General features: G+C 43.5%; 1 protein-coding gene across 1 annotated transcript in view; it reads right to left on the reverse strand.

The window, feature by feature from the left end:
- Positions 1 to 21,530, reverse strand: part of LOC306865072 (A-type potassium channel modulatory protein DPP6-like) — a 195,680-nt gene that overhangs the window by 59,416 nt on the left and 114,734 nt on the right. The window contains exons 4-5 of the mRNA XM_079409437.1: positions 3,148 to 3,242; positions 2,064 to 2,138 (exon numbers count right to left, since the gene is read on the reverse strand). Of these exons, the coding sequence (XP_079265563.1) occupies positions 2,064 to 2,138; positions 3,148 to 3,242 (170 nt within the window). The remainder of the gene's footprint in view (positions 1 to 2,063; positions 2,139 to 3,147; positions 3,243 to 21,530) is intronic.

Here is a 21,530-nt window from a genome sequence, read left to right on the forward strand (position 1 = left end):
TCCTTTGTGAAGGGCAAGCAGCACCATGAGAGTTTGAGAGTGAGGGGCGTTATGAACTGTGTGTGTGTGTGTGTGTGTGTGTGTGTGTGTGTGTAAGCATAGGCAATGACAGCTGGGGGACGAGGTTGTCATCCATCAAGGTGATGTTGGGACGGGCACTGAATAACAAACCAGAGGCAGCGCTCACACTCTTTTCTTTGACTCGCTCTTTCTTGTCATGTGTGTGAGAAGTGCTCTGGTGTCACTGTCCCAGCGCTCAAGACACCTCCTCCTCCGTCTCTTCAGCTCTGTTACGACAGCTGCCCTGATCAAACTAACTCGTCACCTGCGGTGTCCGACTCTAGCGTCCTTCAGAGTTTGTTCTTTCATCATTTGTTTGTACACTAACGCTTTAAGTGCAGTCTGTATGAAGACAGTCTGGTTTGTTTGGTTCATGTGGAAGATGTTTCCTGAAATTAGGTGTGCAGCAAGGAACCAACTCTGTGTTAGACTGGATATTGTGGTTTGGACCAGGGTTACTGTGCAACAGAAAAGAAAAGAAAAGAAAAGAAAAGAAAAGAAAAGAAAAGAAAAGAAAAGAAAAGAAAAGAAAAGTACTTCAGATGTTCAGTAACATCTTTGAGACTGATAATGTACAATATGTACATTATATGGGAAAATGATGCGTGATGAAACTCTTGTGAGAAATTCAGATGGGCATTAGCGACAACAAAACAAATTCAACAAAGTTTATGGAAGCACGTAGCATATCAAAATTCAAATGAAGTGCATATTCAGTTCAGTATTTATGTTAAAGTACATATGATCACTATAATAATACCAAAAATGTAAAACTAAAATATTAAAAACAAAACAAATCAATGAAAGTTCTACTACAACTGTAAATTGGAAAATATTTAATATATTAAAATAAGAAATAAAATAAAATAAAATGAATAATATTAATAATAAATTAATATTAATATTAATTATACTATTACATGTAATACTAAAGTAATTTAAATACTATATTTTATTTAATATTTTAAAATATAATGTACACTTTTAAAGACCGTTTTAACAAATTTATTAAAGAGAACTGCCATTGATAACACAAAATAATAATAATAATAATAAACTAGAAAATAAAATGTAATAAAGACTATGAATTATCATTCGATTCATAATAATATTAACATTAATACAATTAATTGCCAAATATTTTCAAAATAATGTTATGTTAATTGTAATATTAAAATAAATAGTACAAAGAGTAAAATTGGAAATGGGAAAACATCGATAATACAATAATTAATAAATACAATTCATAATTGAATTAATACCTTATCAGTCAAATTAATAAAATATTAAAAAAGTACAGTTTTCCAAAAAAAAAAACGGTAAAAAATACAAAAGACCAGTTTATGAAAGTGAAAGGCTATTGATAACATAACTGTGTGTAATAGTAAAATGCATTCCTTAGAAAGTGCAACATTTCCTTTCAACTATGAATTTTCCATCTGAATTGGATAAGGATCATTTAGTTAATCAACAGTGCAATAGTTGAAATACAACTGATGAAATACTACTTCAGAACTGAAGAATTTTTAACGTTACATTTCAATTTCAAAGACTGGAAATCACACTTTAAAATTCCCTGTTATTTCCAGGCTTTCTATTACAGTGGAAACTCTGGTTTTTGGTGCCATCTCCTATTGAATTGTTACCTAGCTAGCAACACCTGCGGCTAATTCTTACAATCATGCAGACACCCTGTGGTTCGGAGCCATACACTGTATAACAGAATATGAAAAGAGATGGGGTTGAGGGTGGAAGAGAAGCCAAGTTCAGACCAACCAATCAAACCAAGTGTGAAAACAGCCTCTGTCCTCCTCTCTCTCGACTGGCAGGTGTGTGTGTGTGTGTGTGTGTGAATGTACGTGCAATTGCTGGGTTTCTGTCACTCCAGTGGGGTGTATTTTTGTTCTGGTAAGGCGGTGGAGTGTGACAGGCCTTTCACATCGTGCCATGATTACTTTCATCTCAAGACACACATACGACACCCAAATAAACACAGGCCTCACCAGCCGCACGTTGTAGGCCAGCAGAACGAGTTTCATATCTGGGGAAACCTCATATTTGCTGGCTTTGTACATTTCCTGGAAAAAAAAAAAAAAAAACATAGAAAAGGTAAATTAGACTTTATAGAAAGCATAGTTTCATTACCATATTTCTTAAACGGCTGTGACAGATCGTGGGGCGAGCGTGGCATTAATGAGAGCTGCCACTCTTTGATTCTCAACAAGCATCATGTTCTGTGTCCTTGCCTCCACTGTTTTACATCCCACTAACGATCTGAGGCTGTTAACGAGTTACACAGAACATTGCTCTAATGATGGACGCGTTCAGCTCTATTAATAACAATAGAACTGTCGTCCTGTGATGCGCTGTATGATGGTGGAGTAATTAATACTGTAGCGCATGCTGATGCATGACTCTGCTTGCATGTGCTGAAGGCACAATGAGACATTCACAACACATTTATCTTTCATAATGTGACAAATTCCTGAGGAAATAATACCTTTGATTGGACTATTTTGTTTGTTTGCTTTTTGATGCACTTTTTGATCACTATGCAATTGTATATTGTACAGTAGATGTGCTATTGGCAAATTTATTGAATGTTTAAATGAAGCATATGATTTAACCCATATTAAACCATAATGGTGTACTTCAAAGTGAACCCATAATTTGACATTACTACAAAAAAACACTTTTTTAAAAGTGTACTTCAGTGTGTTAGGAAACAGCAGATCAGATCAGACTACTTTTTCACTGGAGAAAGCAATATTATGGATAGAAGACTTATATTTTAGTTGGACAGTTTGAAATTGAAAACTTCTTGATGGATTTTAATACAAACATGCATCTTTTTGTTTCACACAATGTTGATTGATGGACTGGCGTTGTGTGGATTACTTGTGGATTATCGTAAGGATTTTATCAACTGTTTGAACTCTCATACTCACGGCACCCATTCACTGCAGAAGATTCATTGGTGAGCAAGTGATGTAATGCTACATTCCTCCAAATCTTTCAAATTTTCACTTTTCCTTTAAAGAGCTTCACAGTTTGAGGTGGAAGAAAGAGCTGAAGTAAAACACTTACAAACTTCCTGTTTGTGACCAGGATTGTACTCTCGTTGGTCTCCATGTTAAAGCGGACCACATCACCTTCACGGGTACGATAGAGGAGCTCATTACCTAAAGAGAGAGGATCAGAGGATGAGAGTTAGTTGAGGAGAAATTAGTCAGTAACCGTCTCTCACTCACTCTCTGTCAATAATCTAGTCATGAATGTGCCCCTCAACACTAGAGAGCTGTACCGGGGGGCTGACAGTTGAAAAGGAATGATAAAACTTTTCATTTTTGGTTTTCCACATGTGACGATGACTTTGGCAAGGACATCAGCAAAAAGCTCTTTGAGAGGTCTGGAATGCAGCACACAGCCCTCGGTAAGAAGAACGCAAACAGCCCCATCACCGCTTTTAATTGCGGATTAGGGGAATGGTACGCAAAGGCTTTTTTTATCTTGCTTGCATAACTAATCGGTGATAAGAGGTGACACAATTACCATCACAATCACATTAAAGCTAAAGTGGAAGGCACTGAAAGCACTGAAGTTCTAATGGGTCAGATCGCTGGGGTCATATGGAAAGCAATTAATATTTTTTTTGCTGTAGATGCAAAAAAAATGGAAATACTATGAAGTAAATAATCTGAGATGGATATAAACCACGAGTTGTTTAATGCGCTGCATGATGAATAATAACGGCAAAAAGTGTTTCTTGCCTTTAATGGTTGTTGTAATGCTCTGAATGTTAAATGTGCTCATTTTATGGTGATCGTTGGAAGAAAGGTGCCCTTCACTCTGCTATTTCCATGCCTGAAATTGAATGGCGAGCTGATAAGATGCCAGAACAATCATTTGTCGACTTGACAAATTCCTTCTTTCTTGCTCTTCCTCTGACCTGATGTCGGGCCGTACGTTTCCGATCAGAACCTCATCAAGCGTGCTCTTCCCCTCTGCTCTCATTCATTTCTCACACTCTATCCATCACACATTCAGACAGGTGTGCTCTAAACACACTTATCCACACATCATTCATTCTCCAGGACTCCTCTGAGCTCATATAAACTTCAAACTGTGCTCCGTTTGAACCGCCTCTCAGTCCCTGTCGCTAGCTCATGTTTTGTCATGTGATTGTGCTCCACATGTGGTCTTCTCATGTGCTTCCTTTGCTTCATGTGTTATGTTTTCATTGGTTTGTTGTCTTGTCAGGTGGTTCTCAGTTAGTCCATGTAGATATATAGTCCTCATGTCTAGCTTATTGTAAAATGCTGCTGGCGAGTCTCATGCTCATGTTCACATTCAAGTTAAGTCATTGTTTGTTCCTGTGGATTCTGTATTGTTTGGTCATTGTTTGTTATCAATAAAACTGCATATAGGTTCTCTGCTTCAAAATTGGGGGACAGATGGATACAAGTTTAAAGGGAAATGGCATTATAGTATATTTTAGTTTATGAATGCTTGTCAGTGCATTCAGCAGTACATTTTAACAGAAGTAATTTTGAAATTCCATTAAATGCGTACATAGATCACACTTAAGTGGGTCTCAAAAGCACTCTTAAGTTTAACTAATTGCATTTATTTTTAAATTTAAACTATCATACATGTTCATTTAATCATGCAATTAATATGCAATTAACTATTCAAAAACATTCAGTTTCCTGAATGTATATTCTTTTATGTACTGTAGTATATTAATTTAAAGTATATTATTTATCTTATTAAAGGTATGATAAAGTATGATTAATTAAAAGTTTTAATTACCAATAAGCATTAATAAGTCTTAATTGAAATCTTATAGCACAAAATATACTAAAGATACACTAATGTATTTTCTAAAAAAATACACTAGTTTAAAAGTACATTTTTACATTTTAAAAGTTTCTGTTTGATTACAGCAAAACTATAACAATCTTTTTTTTCTTTTTTTAACGTGAAATTGTATTTACCCAATTTTTGCAAAATGTGTAATTAATCTTTCAATTATGCATTGTGTCAAGATTGTAGCTCGATAATAACCGCTGTAGCTCATGCACCACACAAAAAGAACTGCACAAGAGACTTGAGTAATGACTCAATACTCTAAGCATGAGAACACAAAACACAAATATTGCATGCATTTTTAACTAGAATAATTGCTAGAATTTTCACCTTCCTGAATCTAAAGATTGGAATACGGGTGTATGCCGGAGCAGGGCGCCGATGGCGGTTGGCTTGATGTTCTTGACGTCTGACTGCATGGAGCAGATGGGTGTGAGCCCGATCCCAGACGGCCTCGCTATTCTGTAGCCACTCCGTTACTGAAGGCAGGTCGGTGGGTTCCCCTGACCAGGGGAATAGCGGTGGTTGGTAACCCAGGATGCATTTAAATGGAGTCATTCCTGTGGCAGGTTTGGTGAGGGAGTTCTGGGCATACTCCGCCCAGAACAAATATCTGCTCCAATCAGTTTGGTTCCGTTGACAGTATGATCTCAGAAATCGGATAACTTCTTGATTAAGTCGTTCAGTTTGTCCGTTGGATTCTGGGTGATATCCGGATGTGAGGCTGACATTGACGTTGAGATGCTTGAAGAAGGCTGTCCAGACTCGGGAGGTAAATTGTGGTCCTCGATCAGACACAATATCTTCAGGGAGGCCGTAGAATCTGAATACTTGATTGCAAAGAAGTTCGGCGGTCTCTAAGGATGTGGGCAGTTTGGGCAGGGCAATAAGGCGGCAGGCTTTGGAGAAACGGTCTATGATGGTGAGTATGGTTGTGTTACCTTGTGAGTTGAGCAGGTCCGTGATGAAGTCGATAGCAATGTGTGACCAAGGTCGTTGTGGTGTGGGTAATGGAGTCAGAAGGCCGGCTGGTAATTGTCTGGGAGTTTTGGATGTGTTGCAGGTGGTGCAGTTGCGAACGAATGTGACAGTGTCCTTTAACTGGGTGGGCCACCAGAAGCGGTTTCGTAGGAGTTGTGTTGTGGCCGTGATTCCGGGGTGACCTGAGCTGGGTGTTGTGTGTACCTGGGTGAGGAGTTGTTTGCGGAGGGTCTCGGGAACATAGGTGAGGTTGGCTGGACATTCGGTTGGAGGTGTCTCTTGACTGTTCAGCTGGTTGATTTCTGTCATGATGTCCCATTGAACGGGGGCTACGAGCAGGCTCTCGGGGATGATGTTCTCAGTAAGGGTGGTAGGAATCGATTCTTCCGTTTGGCGGGATAGTGCGTCGGCTTTCGTGTTCTTAGATCCTGGACGGTAGGTTACAGAGAAGTTAAATAGAGTGAAGAACAGCGCCCATCTGGCCTGACGTGGGTTCAAACGTTTGGCTGAACGGAGGTATTCTAGGTTTTTGTGATCGGTGAGTACAATGAAGGGATGTGTGGATCCCTCTAACCAATGTCGCCACTCTTCAAGAGCCAATTTCATTGCCAGGAGCTCACGATTGCCCACATCATAATTGCGTTCGGCCTCAGACAATTTTCGAGAGAAGAAGGCGCACGGATACATCTTGGCCGGTTCTCCATGACGTTGCGACAAGACTGCCCCTACCCCTGTGCTAGAAGCGTCGACCTCGACGATAAACTGCCGTTCAGGATCTGGGTGTCGCAAGATGGGTGCTGAAGTAAATCTGGCTTTAAGTTCGTCGAAGGCCTGACGTGATTCTGTGGTCCAACTCAGACGGGTTGTGTGGCGTTTTGTCATGGTGGTTAAAGGTGAGGCGATGGTACTGAAGTTCCTGATGAATCGGCGGTAGAAATTGGCGAATCCTAAGAAGCGTTGGAGCTCTTTCACAGTTTGAGGTAGAGGCCAATCCAGAACAGCACTAACCTTTTTGTCTTCCATGGCTACTCCCTGCTGACTGATCACGTAGCCCAGGAATGATGTACTGGTCTGGTGAAATTCACATTTCTCAGCTTTGGCATATAGTTGATACTGGATCAGACGACTTAGCACTGACCGGACATGACGAACATGTTCTTCCAGGGTGTTTGAGTAGATTAGAATATCATCGATGTATGTATCACCCACTTGTTAAGCATGTCCCGGAAAACATCATTTACGAAGGACTGGAAGACAGATGGACTGTTGGCTAGGCCGAAGGGCATAACGAGGTATTCATAGTGCCCACTAGTGGTCGAGAAGGCTGTTTTCCATTCATCCCCCTCACGAATGCGGATGAGATTATGGGCATTGCGGAGATCTAGCTTTGTATAAAATTTGGCTCGGTTGAGCTGTTCTAATGCAGCTGGTACCAGTGGTAGCGGGTAACGGAATTTCACAGTGATCTCATTCAGGCCACGATAGTCAATACAGGGTCGCAATCCCCCATCCTTCTTTTTCACGAAGAAGAATCCCGCTGAAGCTGGTGAAGATGAAGGCCTGATGAAGCCCTTGGCTAATTCTTCCTCAATGTAGCGTTTCATTGCTTCAGACTCGGGTTGTGACAGGGGAAAAATTCTTCCCTTTGGGGGTGTGGTACCAGGCATAAGGTCAATCGCACAGTCTACAGAGCGGTGTTCGGGCAATTGAGAGGCTTTTCTTTTGCTAAAGGCCTCGGTTAGATCAGAGTACTCGGTTGGCAAGTTTAGTTTATCAATATCTGGAGCAGATGAGTCAGAAATCTTACTTTGGATTCTTGAGACTTTGGACAAGCAGCGATCTTGACAAGAGGGGTCCCACTGAATGATCTGATTCTCTCTCCAGGAGATGTGAGGGTTATGGGTGCGCAGCCAGGGTAGTCCTAGGATGATGGAGTGTGTGGATGAATTGATGACATAGAAGCGGATGGTTTCTGTATGCAAAGTTCCAATGAGAAGTGTAGCCTCCTCAGTGATCTGAAGGATCCTCCCCTCGCCGATTGGTCGTCCGTCTAGCGCCTCCACTGCCAAGGGGGAGTTACAGGGGGTTAGTTTCAGTTGGCACTGAGTAGCAAACTCACTCGAAATAAAATTTCCTGCTGCCCCAGAATCTACGAGTGCAGATGTCTTGAATACTTTGTTCTGAGTGATTAACTGAGCTGGTAAATTAAAGCAAGATGAGGAGTGGGTGTTTTTGGATGGTTGACTCACCGGTTGAGATCTTGATGAGGGGCGCACGGGGCAAGAGTTCCTCATATGTCCCGGTTGACCACAGTAAAGACAGAGGTGATTCTGCATTCGGCGTTCACGTTCCTCAGGCGTGATGTGGGTAGTTCCGAGCTGCATTGGTTCCTGATCCATGACCGTCTCGTGAGAGCGTCGTGAGCGGAGCAAATTATCTATTCGTATGGTGAGATCAATGAATTCGTTCAAGTTCTTACCCACATCACGACAGGCCAGTTCAGACTGTAATTCGGTCCTTAATCCTCTTCTGAATAGCAGTTTCAGTGTGTCTTCGACCCAGGTGGTTTGAGCTGCGAGTGTGCGGAATGAGAGGGCGTATTCAGCCGCCGAGTTCCTTCCTTGAGTTAAGGTTAACAATTGCTCACCAGCATCTCCTCTCTCCGTGAAATGTTCGAAGACCTCCCGAAACTGTTGAAGGAACGCCTCGAATGTGGGAAAAGTGGAACCATCCGTTCGCCAAACTGCTGTTGCCCACTCTAACGCTCTCCCGGTTAATAGCGAACAAACAAAAGCTATGCGGCTAGATTCAGTGGGATATAATAGCGGTTGTTGATTGACAAACAGAGAGCACTGTAACAGGAAGCCCTTACACTTAGTCGGTGTACCGTCAAACCGCTCTGGGAAGGCGAGGCGCGGGCTGACCGGAGAAGGTAGTGACGGTGTGGGGTTGCTGTGTGCTGATGGCTGGGCTGCCATGGTGCTGGTTGTCGACGGACGGAAGCTTTGCAATGCTTGAACTAGCTCCTCTGTCAGGGTCGTCAATCGATTCAGCTGGTATTGTTGTGATGCCAGCTGAGATGCTTGAGCAGATAATTCATTGGAGAGTTGCACAAGGGCCGCTGGATCACTATCCGGCGAAGTCTTCTGTTGCGCGGGACCAGACGGAGTTAGATCCATTTGCAGCTCTTTATTCGGGATAGTCAAACAAGCAGGGTCAATCAACAGCAAACTGAGCAATGTAGGCGAGGCAGAGACAGAGTTGTGAATACAGGCAGAAGATCGGGGCAGGCAGCAAGAATCAGAATCCGAATTACAATCCAGGTCAGGGCAGGCAGCAAACAATCAATAACGGTAAACAGTCCAAGGTCAAAACTCACAGAAAACAAACACGGGAAATAACGCTCAGAAATGACAGCCGGGGCAAATCAAGACTTTGCGAAGAGTCTGTGTGTGTGAGCAGCTTATAAGCGTGTGTGTAAATGAGGTGCAGGTGTAAGTGCAATCAGTCCCAGGTATGAGGCCTTATGGGAAACGGAGTTCATGGAAAAACTAATACTCAGGCGATTGCTCCCTCTGGTGGTGCGAGGGAGGCGGTACAGGAACCTCCTCTGTAACAACGGGACATAACAAATCTGAACAGAATTTAGGCATCAGACATACACTTTCCTGACTTGTAAATGGTTATAAAGGAAGAACTGAGCACCATACACTAAACAAATGAAGATCATACACAGATCATCATTCCAAACACAACAAACTCTAACAGAAGCATGTGCCTCATTGCCAGAAGATGCCAGATGAAAACAAACATAGGAGCCTACATTAGTTGGCTCTGTCAAACAAGCCAGTCTTGGGTGGGTAGGCATGGTCATTATGCCCTGTACAGATTGCAACAGGGTATATGTCGTAAAAGTGGCTCAAAATATTAAACATGTTTGATATCCTCAGATAGGATGGTATCATAGTCTGAAGCTAGAACATAGGAGTCTGTGCCCATCATGCACTATGACTTTCAATAACTAGCATTGACTTATCCAGACTACAAATAATGGGCAAACATCATAGTGTATCCTTAACCTACAGTAAAGTAATATGTAATAACATAGTAATAAAGTTGTAATAACATTGTAATAATGTGATAACGTAATTTTTGCATACTGAATTGTGATCAGTGTTCTTTCTTGCATTTGTTTGCACACTGAATTGTTAATGATCATTACTTACAAATTTGTATAGTGCTGCAAGCAGGCTAGGAAACATTTTGCCACGTGCCAACGGCCAGTGACTTCAGAAAATTGACTAGTTATTTACTGGTTTAAGTATTTTTTACCGGCCATGAAACCGAATGTGCAGTATTCCTTAAAAAAAAAAAAGGCAGAACAAACTGGGGAAACGCATCTAATAACAATTATATACTCACCTTGGTGCAGTGACAACAATCTCTCTCTGAATGTGAAGAAGATGAAGGAGATTGTTGTTGACTTCAGGAGAGTACACACTCAGCATGCCCCTCTGACCATCAACGGTGCGACTGTGGAGAGAGTGAGCAGCACCAAGTTCCTGGGTGTGCACATCACAGAGGACCTCTCCTGGACTAACAACACTGTAGCACTGGCCAAGAAAGCACAGCAGCGTCTCTACTTCCTCCGCAAACTCAGAAGAGCCAGAGCCCCGGCCCCCATCATGTGCACCTTCTACAGAGGCACCATCGAGTGCATCCTAACTAGCTGCATCACTGTGTGGTATGGCGCTTGCAACGCATCCTGCCGCAAGTCACTTCAACGCATAGTGAGAGCAGCTGAGAAGATCATTGGTGTCTCTCTCCCCTCCCTCCAGGACATTTACAACACCCGTCTCACCCGCAGAGCCCTCCGCATTGCAGGTGATCCCACCCACCCGACACACAGCTTCTTCAGTCTGCTGCCATCAGGGAGGAGACTGCGGAGTCTCCAGGCGAGGACCAGCAGACTGAAGGACAGCTTCATACATCAGGCTGTCAGGAAGCTGAACTCCCTCCCGTCCTTGCCCCCCCTCCCCTCTGTCACCCCCATTTAACACAGCAACACACTAGGAACTCTGACTCTGTGACACCCCCCCCCAGCCCCCCCCCCCCCACCGACCAACAAACTGTGACCGGCACCTGTCACTTGTGCAGCATTGGCTGATCACTACCCATCCAACATTGACTGCAAATTACCTCTTCGGATAGTCTGATAAAAATCTATCCGAACAGTCACTTCGACTTGTCACTTTAACAGACTGATAAGCTCTTCTTGCACTACACTCATAACAAAACAAAACAAAACAAAACAAATCTGCACAGTTTTGTTTTTGTACATTCAACTGGTTTGCACTCCATCTATTCTGCCATGTGCCTTATGCACTTTATCTATCTCTCTTTTTTATTTTTCTACAATGTCCTCAGACTGATAAGCTCTTTTGCACTACGAATATATCTGCACAGTGTTGTTTTTATTTAACTGGTTTTGCACTCTATCTGCCATGCGCCTTATGCCACTTTATCGATCTAATTCATATCTTTTTCTACAATATCCTCATTTGTATATTTGTATAGTTGTATGTACATATGTTTAAACTGTATTTATCTGTATCTGAACGTGTTTAATGTTAACTGTATGCACCAAGGGTCTGAGAGTAACGCAATTTCAATTCTCTGTATGTATGTGCCGTACATGTGGAAGAATTGACAATAAAGCTGACTTGAACTTGAACTTGAACATATTATTATTATTAGATTAAGACAGAAAAAGTTAACAAAATAATGAAATATTACTATAATACTACTGAATTGTAATATTTTACATATCATATACGTAACACGGTTCTATATATTCACCAATGTTGATTTTTACTTGCATTTAGCATTTGGCGAGTGTTAATTTTAAGCCCTAGCTGCAGCAGTCAACTTCTTTTAGCCTAAAGTCACCCAAACCTTCAATGATATTATTTTGCTACATTTATTTTCCTTTGGGAAATGCAAATCTAGTTGAAACTGATATTTCCCTTGACTCCGTCTGTCATCTTAGATGAAACATTTCACTGATCTTTTTCTGATTTTGCCTTGTACATAAAAGTATACAAACAATGCTGCCCTAAATTTGGGGTAAAAAAAACAAAGTAGCTTAATTTAAGGCAGCATTAGTTTGGTTCCTGCTGTTTGGAACAGCCGTCACGAGTGCACACCTAAACACGTTGCATAGGTGGGTGGTTTTCATGTCATTTCATATGCTTTCTGTTTCTTCTGGTTTTTGCTATAAATAACTTTCTTCACCCTATTCCTAGCAGTAAAAATTGTGATCTCTGAGTCTCCTGGCCCCTGCAAACCCATAATCTCTCCTGTTCTCTCTCAGTGTTTTGATGGAGGAGAGCAGCAGGAACTGGCATGCAGCACTTCCTGCAGTGGAGCCCGGGGTCACTCACTCAAACACAGCACTCACCTTCTATCTGCTTCTTTGTTATTCAGGGCACAACTCACTCACCTTGACTTTCTTCCTATCTTTCGTTTCCCCTCTTGTCCTCTCTTACACACCCCTAAGCATGATTCCTTTCATCTCTCTTTACCCTGCTCTTTCTTTATCAGTCCTTTCTGTCTCAATTTGTTCTAGGACAAGCTTCTGTTTCTGATCTGACTCTGCCACATATCTCCATCTGAGAGCAGGTCTTTATTTCTGTCTCTGTGCCTGATGCATGTTGGCCATGTACATGCTATAAAGTTTTAGGAGTGACAACCGCATTGTTTTGTCGATGTGAATCCCCTAATTTATCATTCTGTGAGTACAAAATAAAAAAAAACTCACTCCTTTTGGCCATAACCATCTGTATAAGCCCACATACACTTCAAATAAACACCTGCATTTTGATTAAACTAATTAACAAATTGGAGAACCTTGTGAAAAGAAGTGTTTAACCGTAATGAATGTAAATTTGTAGTGCACTTAAAATCATATTTTTTTTTATATAAACTGTATTGCAGATAGTATGATATAAATGAAATAAAAGGCTACTTAAGTGTACTGAGAGTATCATTTTTAGAGAATACGCAACCGTTTAATTAACACACTTATGTACACTTAAAAGTTTCACTTTGTAACAATGCAAATTTAACAGTTTTACTTTCATTTTCAAATTAACATTAAATTAACATAACAATATTTTATTCTTTATAGAGGTACACTTATTTTCATGTGTTGACTAACATTATGTAATGCACTTGATCATAACTTTAACTGTTATAAAATTATATTTACATTAGGCCTAGTTTCAATAGAAATGAAATTGAAGTGAAATACTTGTCATTTGGCAATACACTAAACATTTTCGAAAACAATAATAGTAATTATGCAGGGCTCCAAACTGCGACTAAAATGGTCGCATTTGCGACCAAAAATATTAATTTGCGAGTGAAGTTTTTGCTGAGGTCGCCACTGGGGACTATATATAATTTGCATGAAAGGACTTTTTTCCCGATTGTTTTGTGCTCACATCTTTTGTTATGTTCACGTATTAAACTTACATAAGACGATGCGCATCAAAGTTTTACTGGAAAAGAGTTTCAAACAGTCCTCGTCTCTGCCGCACACAGTCTGCTGAACGCAGTGAGAGACCAGAAAGGGCCTGTTTACACCTGGTCACTTCATGCATTTTCTCTGATCGGATATCTATATGATTTGTTAAAACGTTTCCCCATTTACACTTGGCCACATAAATGTGTCTTCGCAAAACGGATATAAATCCGTTCTTCAATTCCCGCTTCATATGCAAATATAACGGAGTTCACGTCAATGAAAGCAATGGATAATTTTATTAATTATCAGCTAATTTCAATATCAGAGACCGCAACAAGAGAGCGCGCGGCATCAACACTGGAAAGATAGGCTAGTCTCGCTACTTTTAATGAAGAAGATTGTGTGTTGAGCGTCTGCGGCTTACTTTCAGGTTCATTCAGTTGCTGAAGAAATACTCCGCTACTCATCCGCGGTGATGCTTGTTGCATTGCGCTGTCATATCTGACTATAACATGCCATATAGCCTATAAAATGCTCTCACACATCTATTATTTTAATATTATGGGAGGAGTAAAATTACCATATGTGATTTCAACAACCAGATGCATTTACACTTGTCCGGTTTCGCCCAGACCACCTCCTGAAGTGGTTCGAGCGATTGGATTTATATCCGTCTCGAATGCGTTTCGGACGGCATTTACACCTGGTCTTTTCAGGATCAGATAGCTATCCGATCAGGAAAAAATGCATGAAGTGACCAGGTGTAAACAGCCCCAAAGTGCAAGTGCAGAAAAGCCGTGTCTATTTCGTGCACAACTTGAACAAACTTCAACAGGTAAAGCTGTCAGCTCTGTGGATACTGGCAATATCGTCAACAATTCTCATTTATAATCATTACTAATATGGCTTCTTCTTATCGAGATCTTATATGCTGTGTTCTGTTAATGCATGGACTTCCTGTTATTTGAAGCGCACTTGCCATCCAGTAATCGCAAAAAGCTTTGTGCTGTCTTACTTTTTAATAAACAAAGTATCAGCTTTAAAATGCTACGAAATTCAAATTATGCGGTTTGGGTGCTCTTTAATGCGGACCACAAGCGCACACTTTGGGTAATATAAACACCAGTACCCCGCGTCCACACGGTCCGTGTATGCGTCCGGATCGCGCGAGCGGAGAGTATCGCACTTAATGCTCAGGCGCGATCTCTTTAGCTCCTCAGTTAAAGCAGCAAGTGAACCCATTATATATTTCGATTTACTACTATAGTATGAAATGAACATGATCAAAAGGTAGGCAATAAGAAAGCCTATAGTACAACTTACTGAAATGTTTTATGTAAAAGCTGTGTTTGTGTTTCAAACTGAGGAAATGTATAAAGCTTGTAAACATTGCATTGTAATACATTTACCTCAGAATAACCACTCAGTGTCCATAAACTCATCAGTCAGCTAGAAAAATAACTATAAAGAGGAGCGTTTTGCTAGATTTATGCGCTGTTGCATATTAATATTTTTACTTATTCTGTTGTACATGATTCAACTCCTCCTATAAAATTGCATTTTACTAATGAAGAAAAACAGACTGAATGTGTGAAAGACGTGACAACATTTATAGGATGCACTGCACTCAGTTGCCAAGTGATGCTTATGGTCCATGATATTGATACAGATTCTGTGTAACGAACAATTCTTTGTGACTGTATATTTCAAGTTGTAAAAGACATTTAATTCACACTTTAAGTGAACCTTAGTCCCCCGGTCGACCTGATCATCTACAAGATGGATTAAAATGCTGATAAAGCCTAGAAAAGATAAGACAAACACATGACAAAATGATTGAAATGTTAAAATAGGGGGGAAAAATAAAATGATAATAATAAAATAAACCACTTTTATTCTGTGGCACCTAAAAAAATAATTTGGCGCCTAAGTTTTTCTTTTATAGGAGCCAATGGCTCCTTACTCGATTTTTTTGTCTGGAGCCCTGTTATGTATAAAGATGCATGCACGTCCTACTTAAAAAAAAGCATTCTAAAGTTAAGATAAGTGCATTAAATATAATTTAAACCAAAACATTTTTTTAAATTAACATGCAATTAAGCATCCCAGAATATTACTGCACATTCAGTTTGCACTTAAGTATATTCTTTAGTACTGTTTTAAATAGCATGTAACAGAGTTATTTTTTGTGTGTGTGTGTGTGTTGTTTTTTCACTATGCAGAGTATATTTTAATTACAGTAATTAATAACCAGTCAAAGGCCATTGTAACATTTATTTATTTATGAATATAAAAGAATAAGGCCTTTGTTCACAAAGAAAATAAAGTTAATAAATTATCATGAATAAAAACAATTCATAAATAAAAAACAATATGCAAATTAATTTAATAACATACGTTTACATACTGTAACAGCACGGCCAGGCTCTCCACCCAGCCAACTATCACGATCTGCATCACCTGAATTCTAACCACGCGCACCTGCACCTCATCATCACCCTCATCAAGAGCACTATAAAGGCACTCACCACAGTCACTTCACCGTCCGATCTCATTGATGCTACGTGGACTCCACTCAGCCAAGTCGATACTTGATGAGTATATCCTTACTTACCTTCCTGTTATACTTACCTACTGCTCTCCGTTCTGCTGTCCTGTTCTGTGTAGATTGCCTTCCACTGTGGTCAGCCTCCGGTCCTCAACGTCTGCCCAGCTCCGAGCGCCTGAAAATCACAAGGGTTGCATTCAGTGCCTCAGCTACTGCCATCACCTACCAATATAAGAAGAGCACTCACCCCTCGACATCAGCGGCACTGTTCTCTGCACTAAGCTTCTCAATAAAGTCACTGGGTTGTTCACTTACCTTTTGTGTCTGACGTCGTCCCTTAACAGAAGATCGGACCACAACGTTGACACGATGAGCACACCAGACCCTTTTCAAGAACTTGTGGACACTCTTAAGAAGCTCCTCACCCAATCCGCTGCACCAGCACCTTCACCCGCTCCGTCTAACCTGCCAGCCATCAGTTCTCCCTCACCAGTGATGTTCGCCAGTCCCATGGCCCGACCAGCGCCCTACTCAGGTGAACCTGAGAATTGCAACGGCTTCCTCCTGCAGTGTTCGCTTACGATAGACCTTCACCCACAGATGTTCACTACGGATAAATCCAAGATTGCCTTTATCATCTCCTCCCTCTCCGGTCCAGCACTGAAATGGGCAGAAACTATTATGTCCCAGGCCGGTCCCGCTACTCAATCCTTTGCCCAGTTTATAGCCCATTTCCGGGAAGTTTTCAGTCACACCCCAGGAGATTCCACGGTGGGTGAGCAGCTATATCAGCTGCGGCAGGGTTCTATGACCACGCATGAGTACTCCCTCAAGTTTCGTACCCTCGCGGCCGCGAGCGGATGGAACGAGCCTTCTCTACTGACTGCCTTTCGTCAGGGTTTGGATCCAGCTGTGCGCCTACAACTAGCGGCGCATGATGACACCATCGGCTTGGAGCAGTTTATTCAGTTGGCAGTCCATTGTTCCAGGAGAATGCAAGCCTGCCTCACTGATTCCACAGCACCCCATATTGCTAACCCGCCTTCTTTCCCCCGACCAGCGACCCGAGACCAGCCTGAACCCATGTTGACGGACTCCTACCACCTCACGCCGGCAAAGAGGCGGAGACGTTTGACGAGGGGCTTATGTCTATATTGTGGAGACGGCACTCATATGATTTCGGATTGCCCAATTCGCCCGTCCCGGCTGACGGTGAGTGGTATTCGTCCAACCTTCCCGAAGATGAAACCCTTAACCACTCGTGCGTATCTGACAGTCGGTTCCATGTCCTTACCAGTTACCGCCCTCCTCGACTCCGGCTCTGCGGGGAACTTCATCGCCGGATCCCTCTGCAAGCAGCTCCAGCTCCAGACCACAGCCACTGAGACAGTTTACCAGATCAAGACCATAACAGGTAAATCCCTGTCCCGTCGTCATGTGAGACGCTGTGTCGGTCCTTTACAGCTACGCGTTGGGCTATTGCATCTGGAGATGATTCATCTGTTGGTTCTGGAAGAATCTAGTGTAGACATCATCTTGGGTCTCCCCTGGCTGGTCCAACACAACCCGATCTTGTCATGGCGCAATGGAGACATCTTAAAATGGGGTAATTGCTGCTTCCCTCAATGCTTTCCACATCTGCCGAAACCCACTTCCAGAGCCCCTGTTGCCTTATCGCTCCACGCCACCACCATAGAGAGCCCTGTCGCTCAGCAATCTGTCGACATTCCTGCGGATTACTCCCAGTTCAGTGATGTCTTCTGCCCTAAAAGGGCCTCCCAATTACCACCACATCGGCCATGGGACTGTGCTATCGACCTTCTACCGGGTGAGCCAGTACCACGGGGTAGGATTTATCCGCTCTCACTACCAGAACAGAAGGCCATGGAGGAGTACATTGAGGAGGCCTTAAGGCAAGGATATATTACTCCATCTACCTCCCCTGCTGCTTCCAGCTTTTTCTTTGTTGCTAAAAAGGATGGAGGTCTTCGTCCCTGCATAGATTACCGGAAACTCAATGATATAACCGTCAAATACCGTTATCCCCTTCCTCTTGTACCAGCTGCCCTGGAACAACTACGCGGTGCCACTATCTTCACCAAGTTAGACCTCCGCAGCGCTTACAACCTCATTCGAATCCGGGAGGGGGATGAATGGAAGACCGCTTTTGTCACACCCACCGGCCATTATGAATATAGGGTTATGCCCTATGGGCTGGTCAACGCCCCCTCCGTCTTCCAGGGATTTATGAATGAGGTGCTCCGGGAGTTCCTCCATCGTTTCGTCGTCGTCTACATAGACGACATATTGATCTACTCCCGGAGCCTGGCCGAACATCGCCGACACGTTGCGGAGGTCCTCCAGCAACTCCGTAAATACCATCTTTATCTCAAAGCCGAAAAATGCACCTTTCATCAATCTTCAGTTCATTTCCTCGGATATATCATTGACAGTAGTGGCATCCGCATGGACAAGAGGAAGGTGGAAGCCATTACTTCCTGGCCACAACCCACCACCATCAAAGAACTCCAGCGTTTCCTTGGATTTTCTAATTTCTACCGTCGTTTCATTGCCAATTACAGTACCGTCTCCAGCCCGCTCACTGATTTACTCAAGGGGGGAACCAAGACATTACCCTGGAACACTAACGCCACCAAATCCTTCCAGAACTTAAAAGAAGCCTTCACCTCCGCACCTCTCCTGATCCATCCCAACCCTGACTTACCTTTCGTCGTGGAGGTCGATGCATCGACCACAGGAGTGGGTGCGGTCCTTTCGCAACAGCAGGGGACGCCTCCCAGACTCCATCCATGTGCCTTCTTTTCCCGTAAGCTCAGCCCGGCGGAAAGGAACTACGACATCGGAAACCGTGAGTTACTAGCCATCAAGCTCGCCCTAGAGGAATGGAGGCATTGGTTGGAGGGGGCCACACATCCCTTTCTGGTGCTAACAGACCACAAAAACCTCCAGTACTTGCGGGATGCAAAACGACTGAACCCTCGCCAGGCCAGATGGGCTTTATTCTTTACTCGTTTTAACTTTAAGATCTCCTATCGCCCAGGTCCCCGTAATTTGAAGGCGGATGCACTATCACGAGTCTATTCTCCCGTGGAGAATCCGGAAGAACCAGAAAGTATCCTGCCTACTGAAATAGTTACTAGCCCTATCCAATGGTCCTCTCCACCAGTGGCCTCCGCCAGTCCTCCAGCCAATCCGCCGGGCTGTCCTGCTGACCACCAGTATGTTCCCAGGACCCAACGTATCCCGCTCATCCACTCCACTCACACATCCCTCGGTACTGGCCACCCAGGGGCCAACGCTACTCTCTCGTTGCTACAAGACCGCTTCTGGTGGCCCAGCATGGCCAGGGACGTGAGAAGGTTTGTTCAGGGCTGTCCGGACTGTGCCATATCTAAGAGCTCCCGTCATCTTCCAGCCGGTAAACTTTTCCCACTACCCATACCTAACCGCCCTTGGTCGCACCTAGGAGTGGACTTCATTACAGATCTACCTGCCTCGGATAACTTCACTTGCATACTGGTCATTGTGGATCGCTTCTCCAAATTCTGCCGTCTCATCCCGCTCTCAGGGCTTCCCACAGCCCTTCAAACTGCTGAACTCTTATTCAATCATGTTTTCAGATACTACGGCATCCCGGAGGACATAGTATCGGACAGAGGTCCTCAATTCATCTCAAGGGTTTGGAAAGCATTCTTCTCCCTCCTAGGTGTGACCATAAGTCTTACCTCCGGATATCATCCACAGTCCAACGGACAGACTGAACGGAAAATCCAGGAAATTGGTCGCTTCCTGAGAACCTTCTGCCATAGCCGCCAGAACTCCTGGAATCAGTTTCTGGGCTGGGCCGAGTACGCGCAAAACTCTCTGCGTCAAGGCTCCACTGGACTCACGCCCTTCCAGTGCGTACTCGGTTTCCAGCCCCCTCTATTTCCATGGTCAGGAGAACCCTCCGATGTCCCCGCGGTCGATTACTGGTTCCGGGAGAGCGAGAGAGTCTGGGACGCTGCACACCATCAGCTACAGCAGGCAGTGCGCAGACAGAAGATTACAGCGGACGCCCGACGCTTAGCCACTCCCATTTACCACCCTGGACAGAAGGTATGGCTGTCTACCCGGGACATCAGACTGCGCCTGCCTAGCCGGAAGTTGAGTCCCAGATTCGTTGGCCCCTTTGTCATTCTCGAACAGATCAATCCAGTCACTTACAAACTCCAATTACCTCCACAATACAAGATCCATCCAACTTTCCACGTCTCACTACTAAAACCCTTTTCACCTTCTGTCTCCCCAGAGCCTGGTCCGGTCGAGGAACCCCCTCTCCCTCTCATCGTGGAGGATGGTGCCATCTACAAGGTCCGAGAGATCCTGCATTCCCGGCGTCGTGGTGGTAAACTAGAATACTTAGTGGATTGGGAAGGCTACGGCCCCGAAGAACGCTCATGGGTGCTAAGAGAGGATGTCCTCGACCCTTCACTCCTGGAGGACTTCCATACCGCTCATCCAGAACTTCCAGCCCCACGGGGTCGGGGTAGGCCGCCACGACGCCGGGGTCGGCCCTCGGGAGCGGGCCGTGGAGAGGGGGGTACTGTAACAGCACGGCCAGGCTCTCCACCCAGCCAACTATCACGATCTGCATCACCTGAATTCTAACCACGCGCACCTGCACCTCATCATCACCCTCATCAAGAGCACTATAAAGGCACTCACCACAGTCACTTCACCGTCCGATCTCATTGATGCTACGTGGACTCCACTCAGCCAAGTCGATACTTGATGAGTATATCCTTACTTACCTTCCTGTTATACTTACCTACTGCTCTCCGTTCTGCTGTCCTGTTCTGTGTAGATTGCCTTCCACTGTGGTCAGCCTCCGGTCCTCAACGTCTGCCCAGCTCCGAGCGCCTGAAAATCACAAGGGTTGCATTCAGTGCCTCAGCTACTGCCATCACCTACCAATATAAGAAGAGCACTCACCCCTCGACATCAGCGGCACTGTTCTCTGCACTAAGCTTCTCAATAAAGTCACTGGGTTGTTCACTTACCTTTTGTGTCTGACGTCGTCCCTTAACACATACCACATTAGCTGTATTTAGCTGCAGTGCACAAGGTGTTCAGACGTTACTGCACAGAGACGCTAGTGAGATTCTACAGAGATTCAGCTTGTGATTGCTGATTTCCTTCTTAGCCTCAATCTCATCACAAACTCACGGTTAATTATTTTCCTTTGCTCGCTCTCTCTGAGCAAGTTTTATTTTCAAAGGGCAGGACAGCAACAGTGCTATTGAAGCCTGCTGCTTCTATAAATAGTGGAGGCATATGAATGATTATAACTTCTAAGTACAGAGATGACATAGTGTGGTATGATCACCCCGTGACCAAACTGTCTATATGTAAGGAACGCAAAGTGGAGGGTGGTTGCCTCCGCAAAGTACATTGCAATCAATTAATGCACAGCTATGCATATGACTGTATACTGGCACGGCTGTGATTAAGCCTCAGGTAATATACTCATGTGATATCGGG

The sequence above is a fragment of the Barbus barbus genome (assembly GCF_936440315.1).
Source record: "Barbus barbus genome assembly, chromosome: 46".
In the NCBI taxonomy this organism is placed as follows: Eukaryota; Metazoa; Chordata; class Actinopteri; order Cypriniformes; family Cyprinidae; genus Barbus; species Barbus barbus.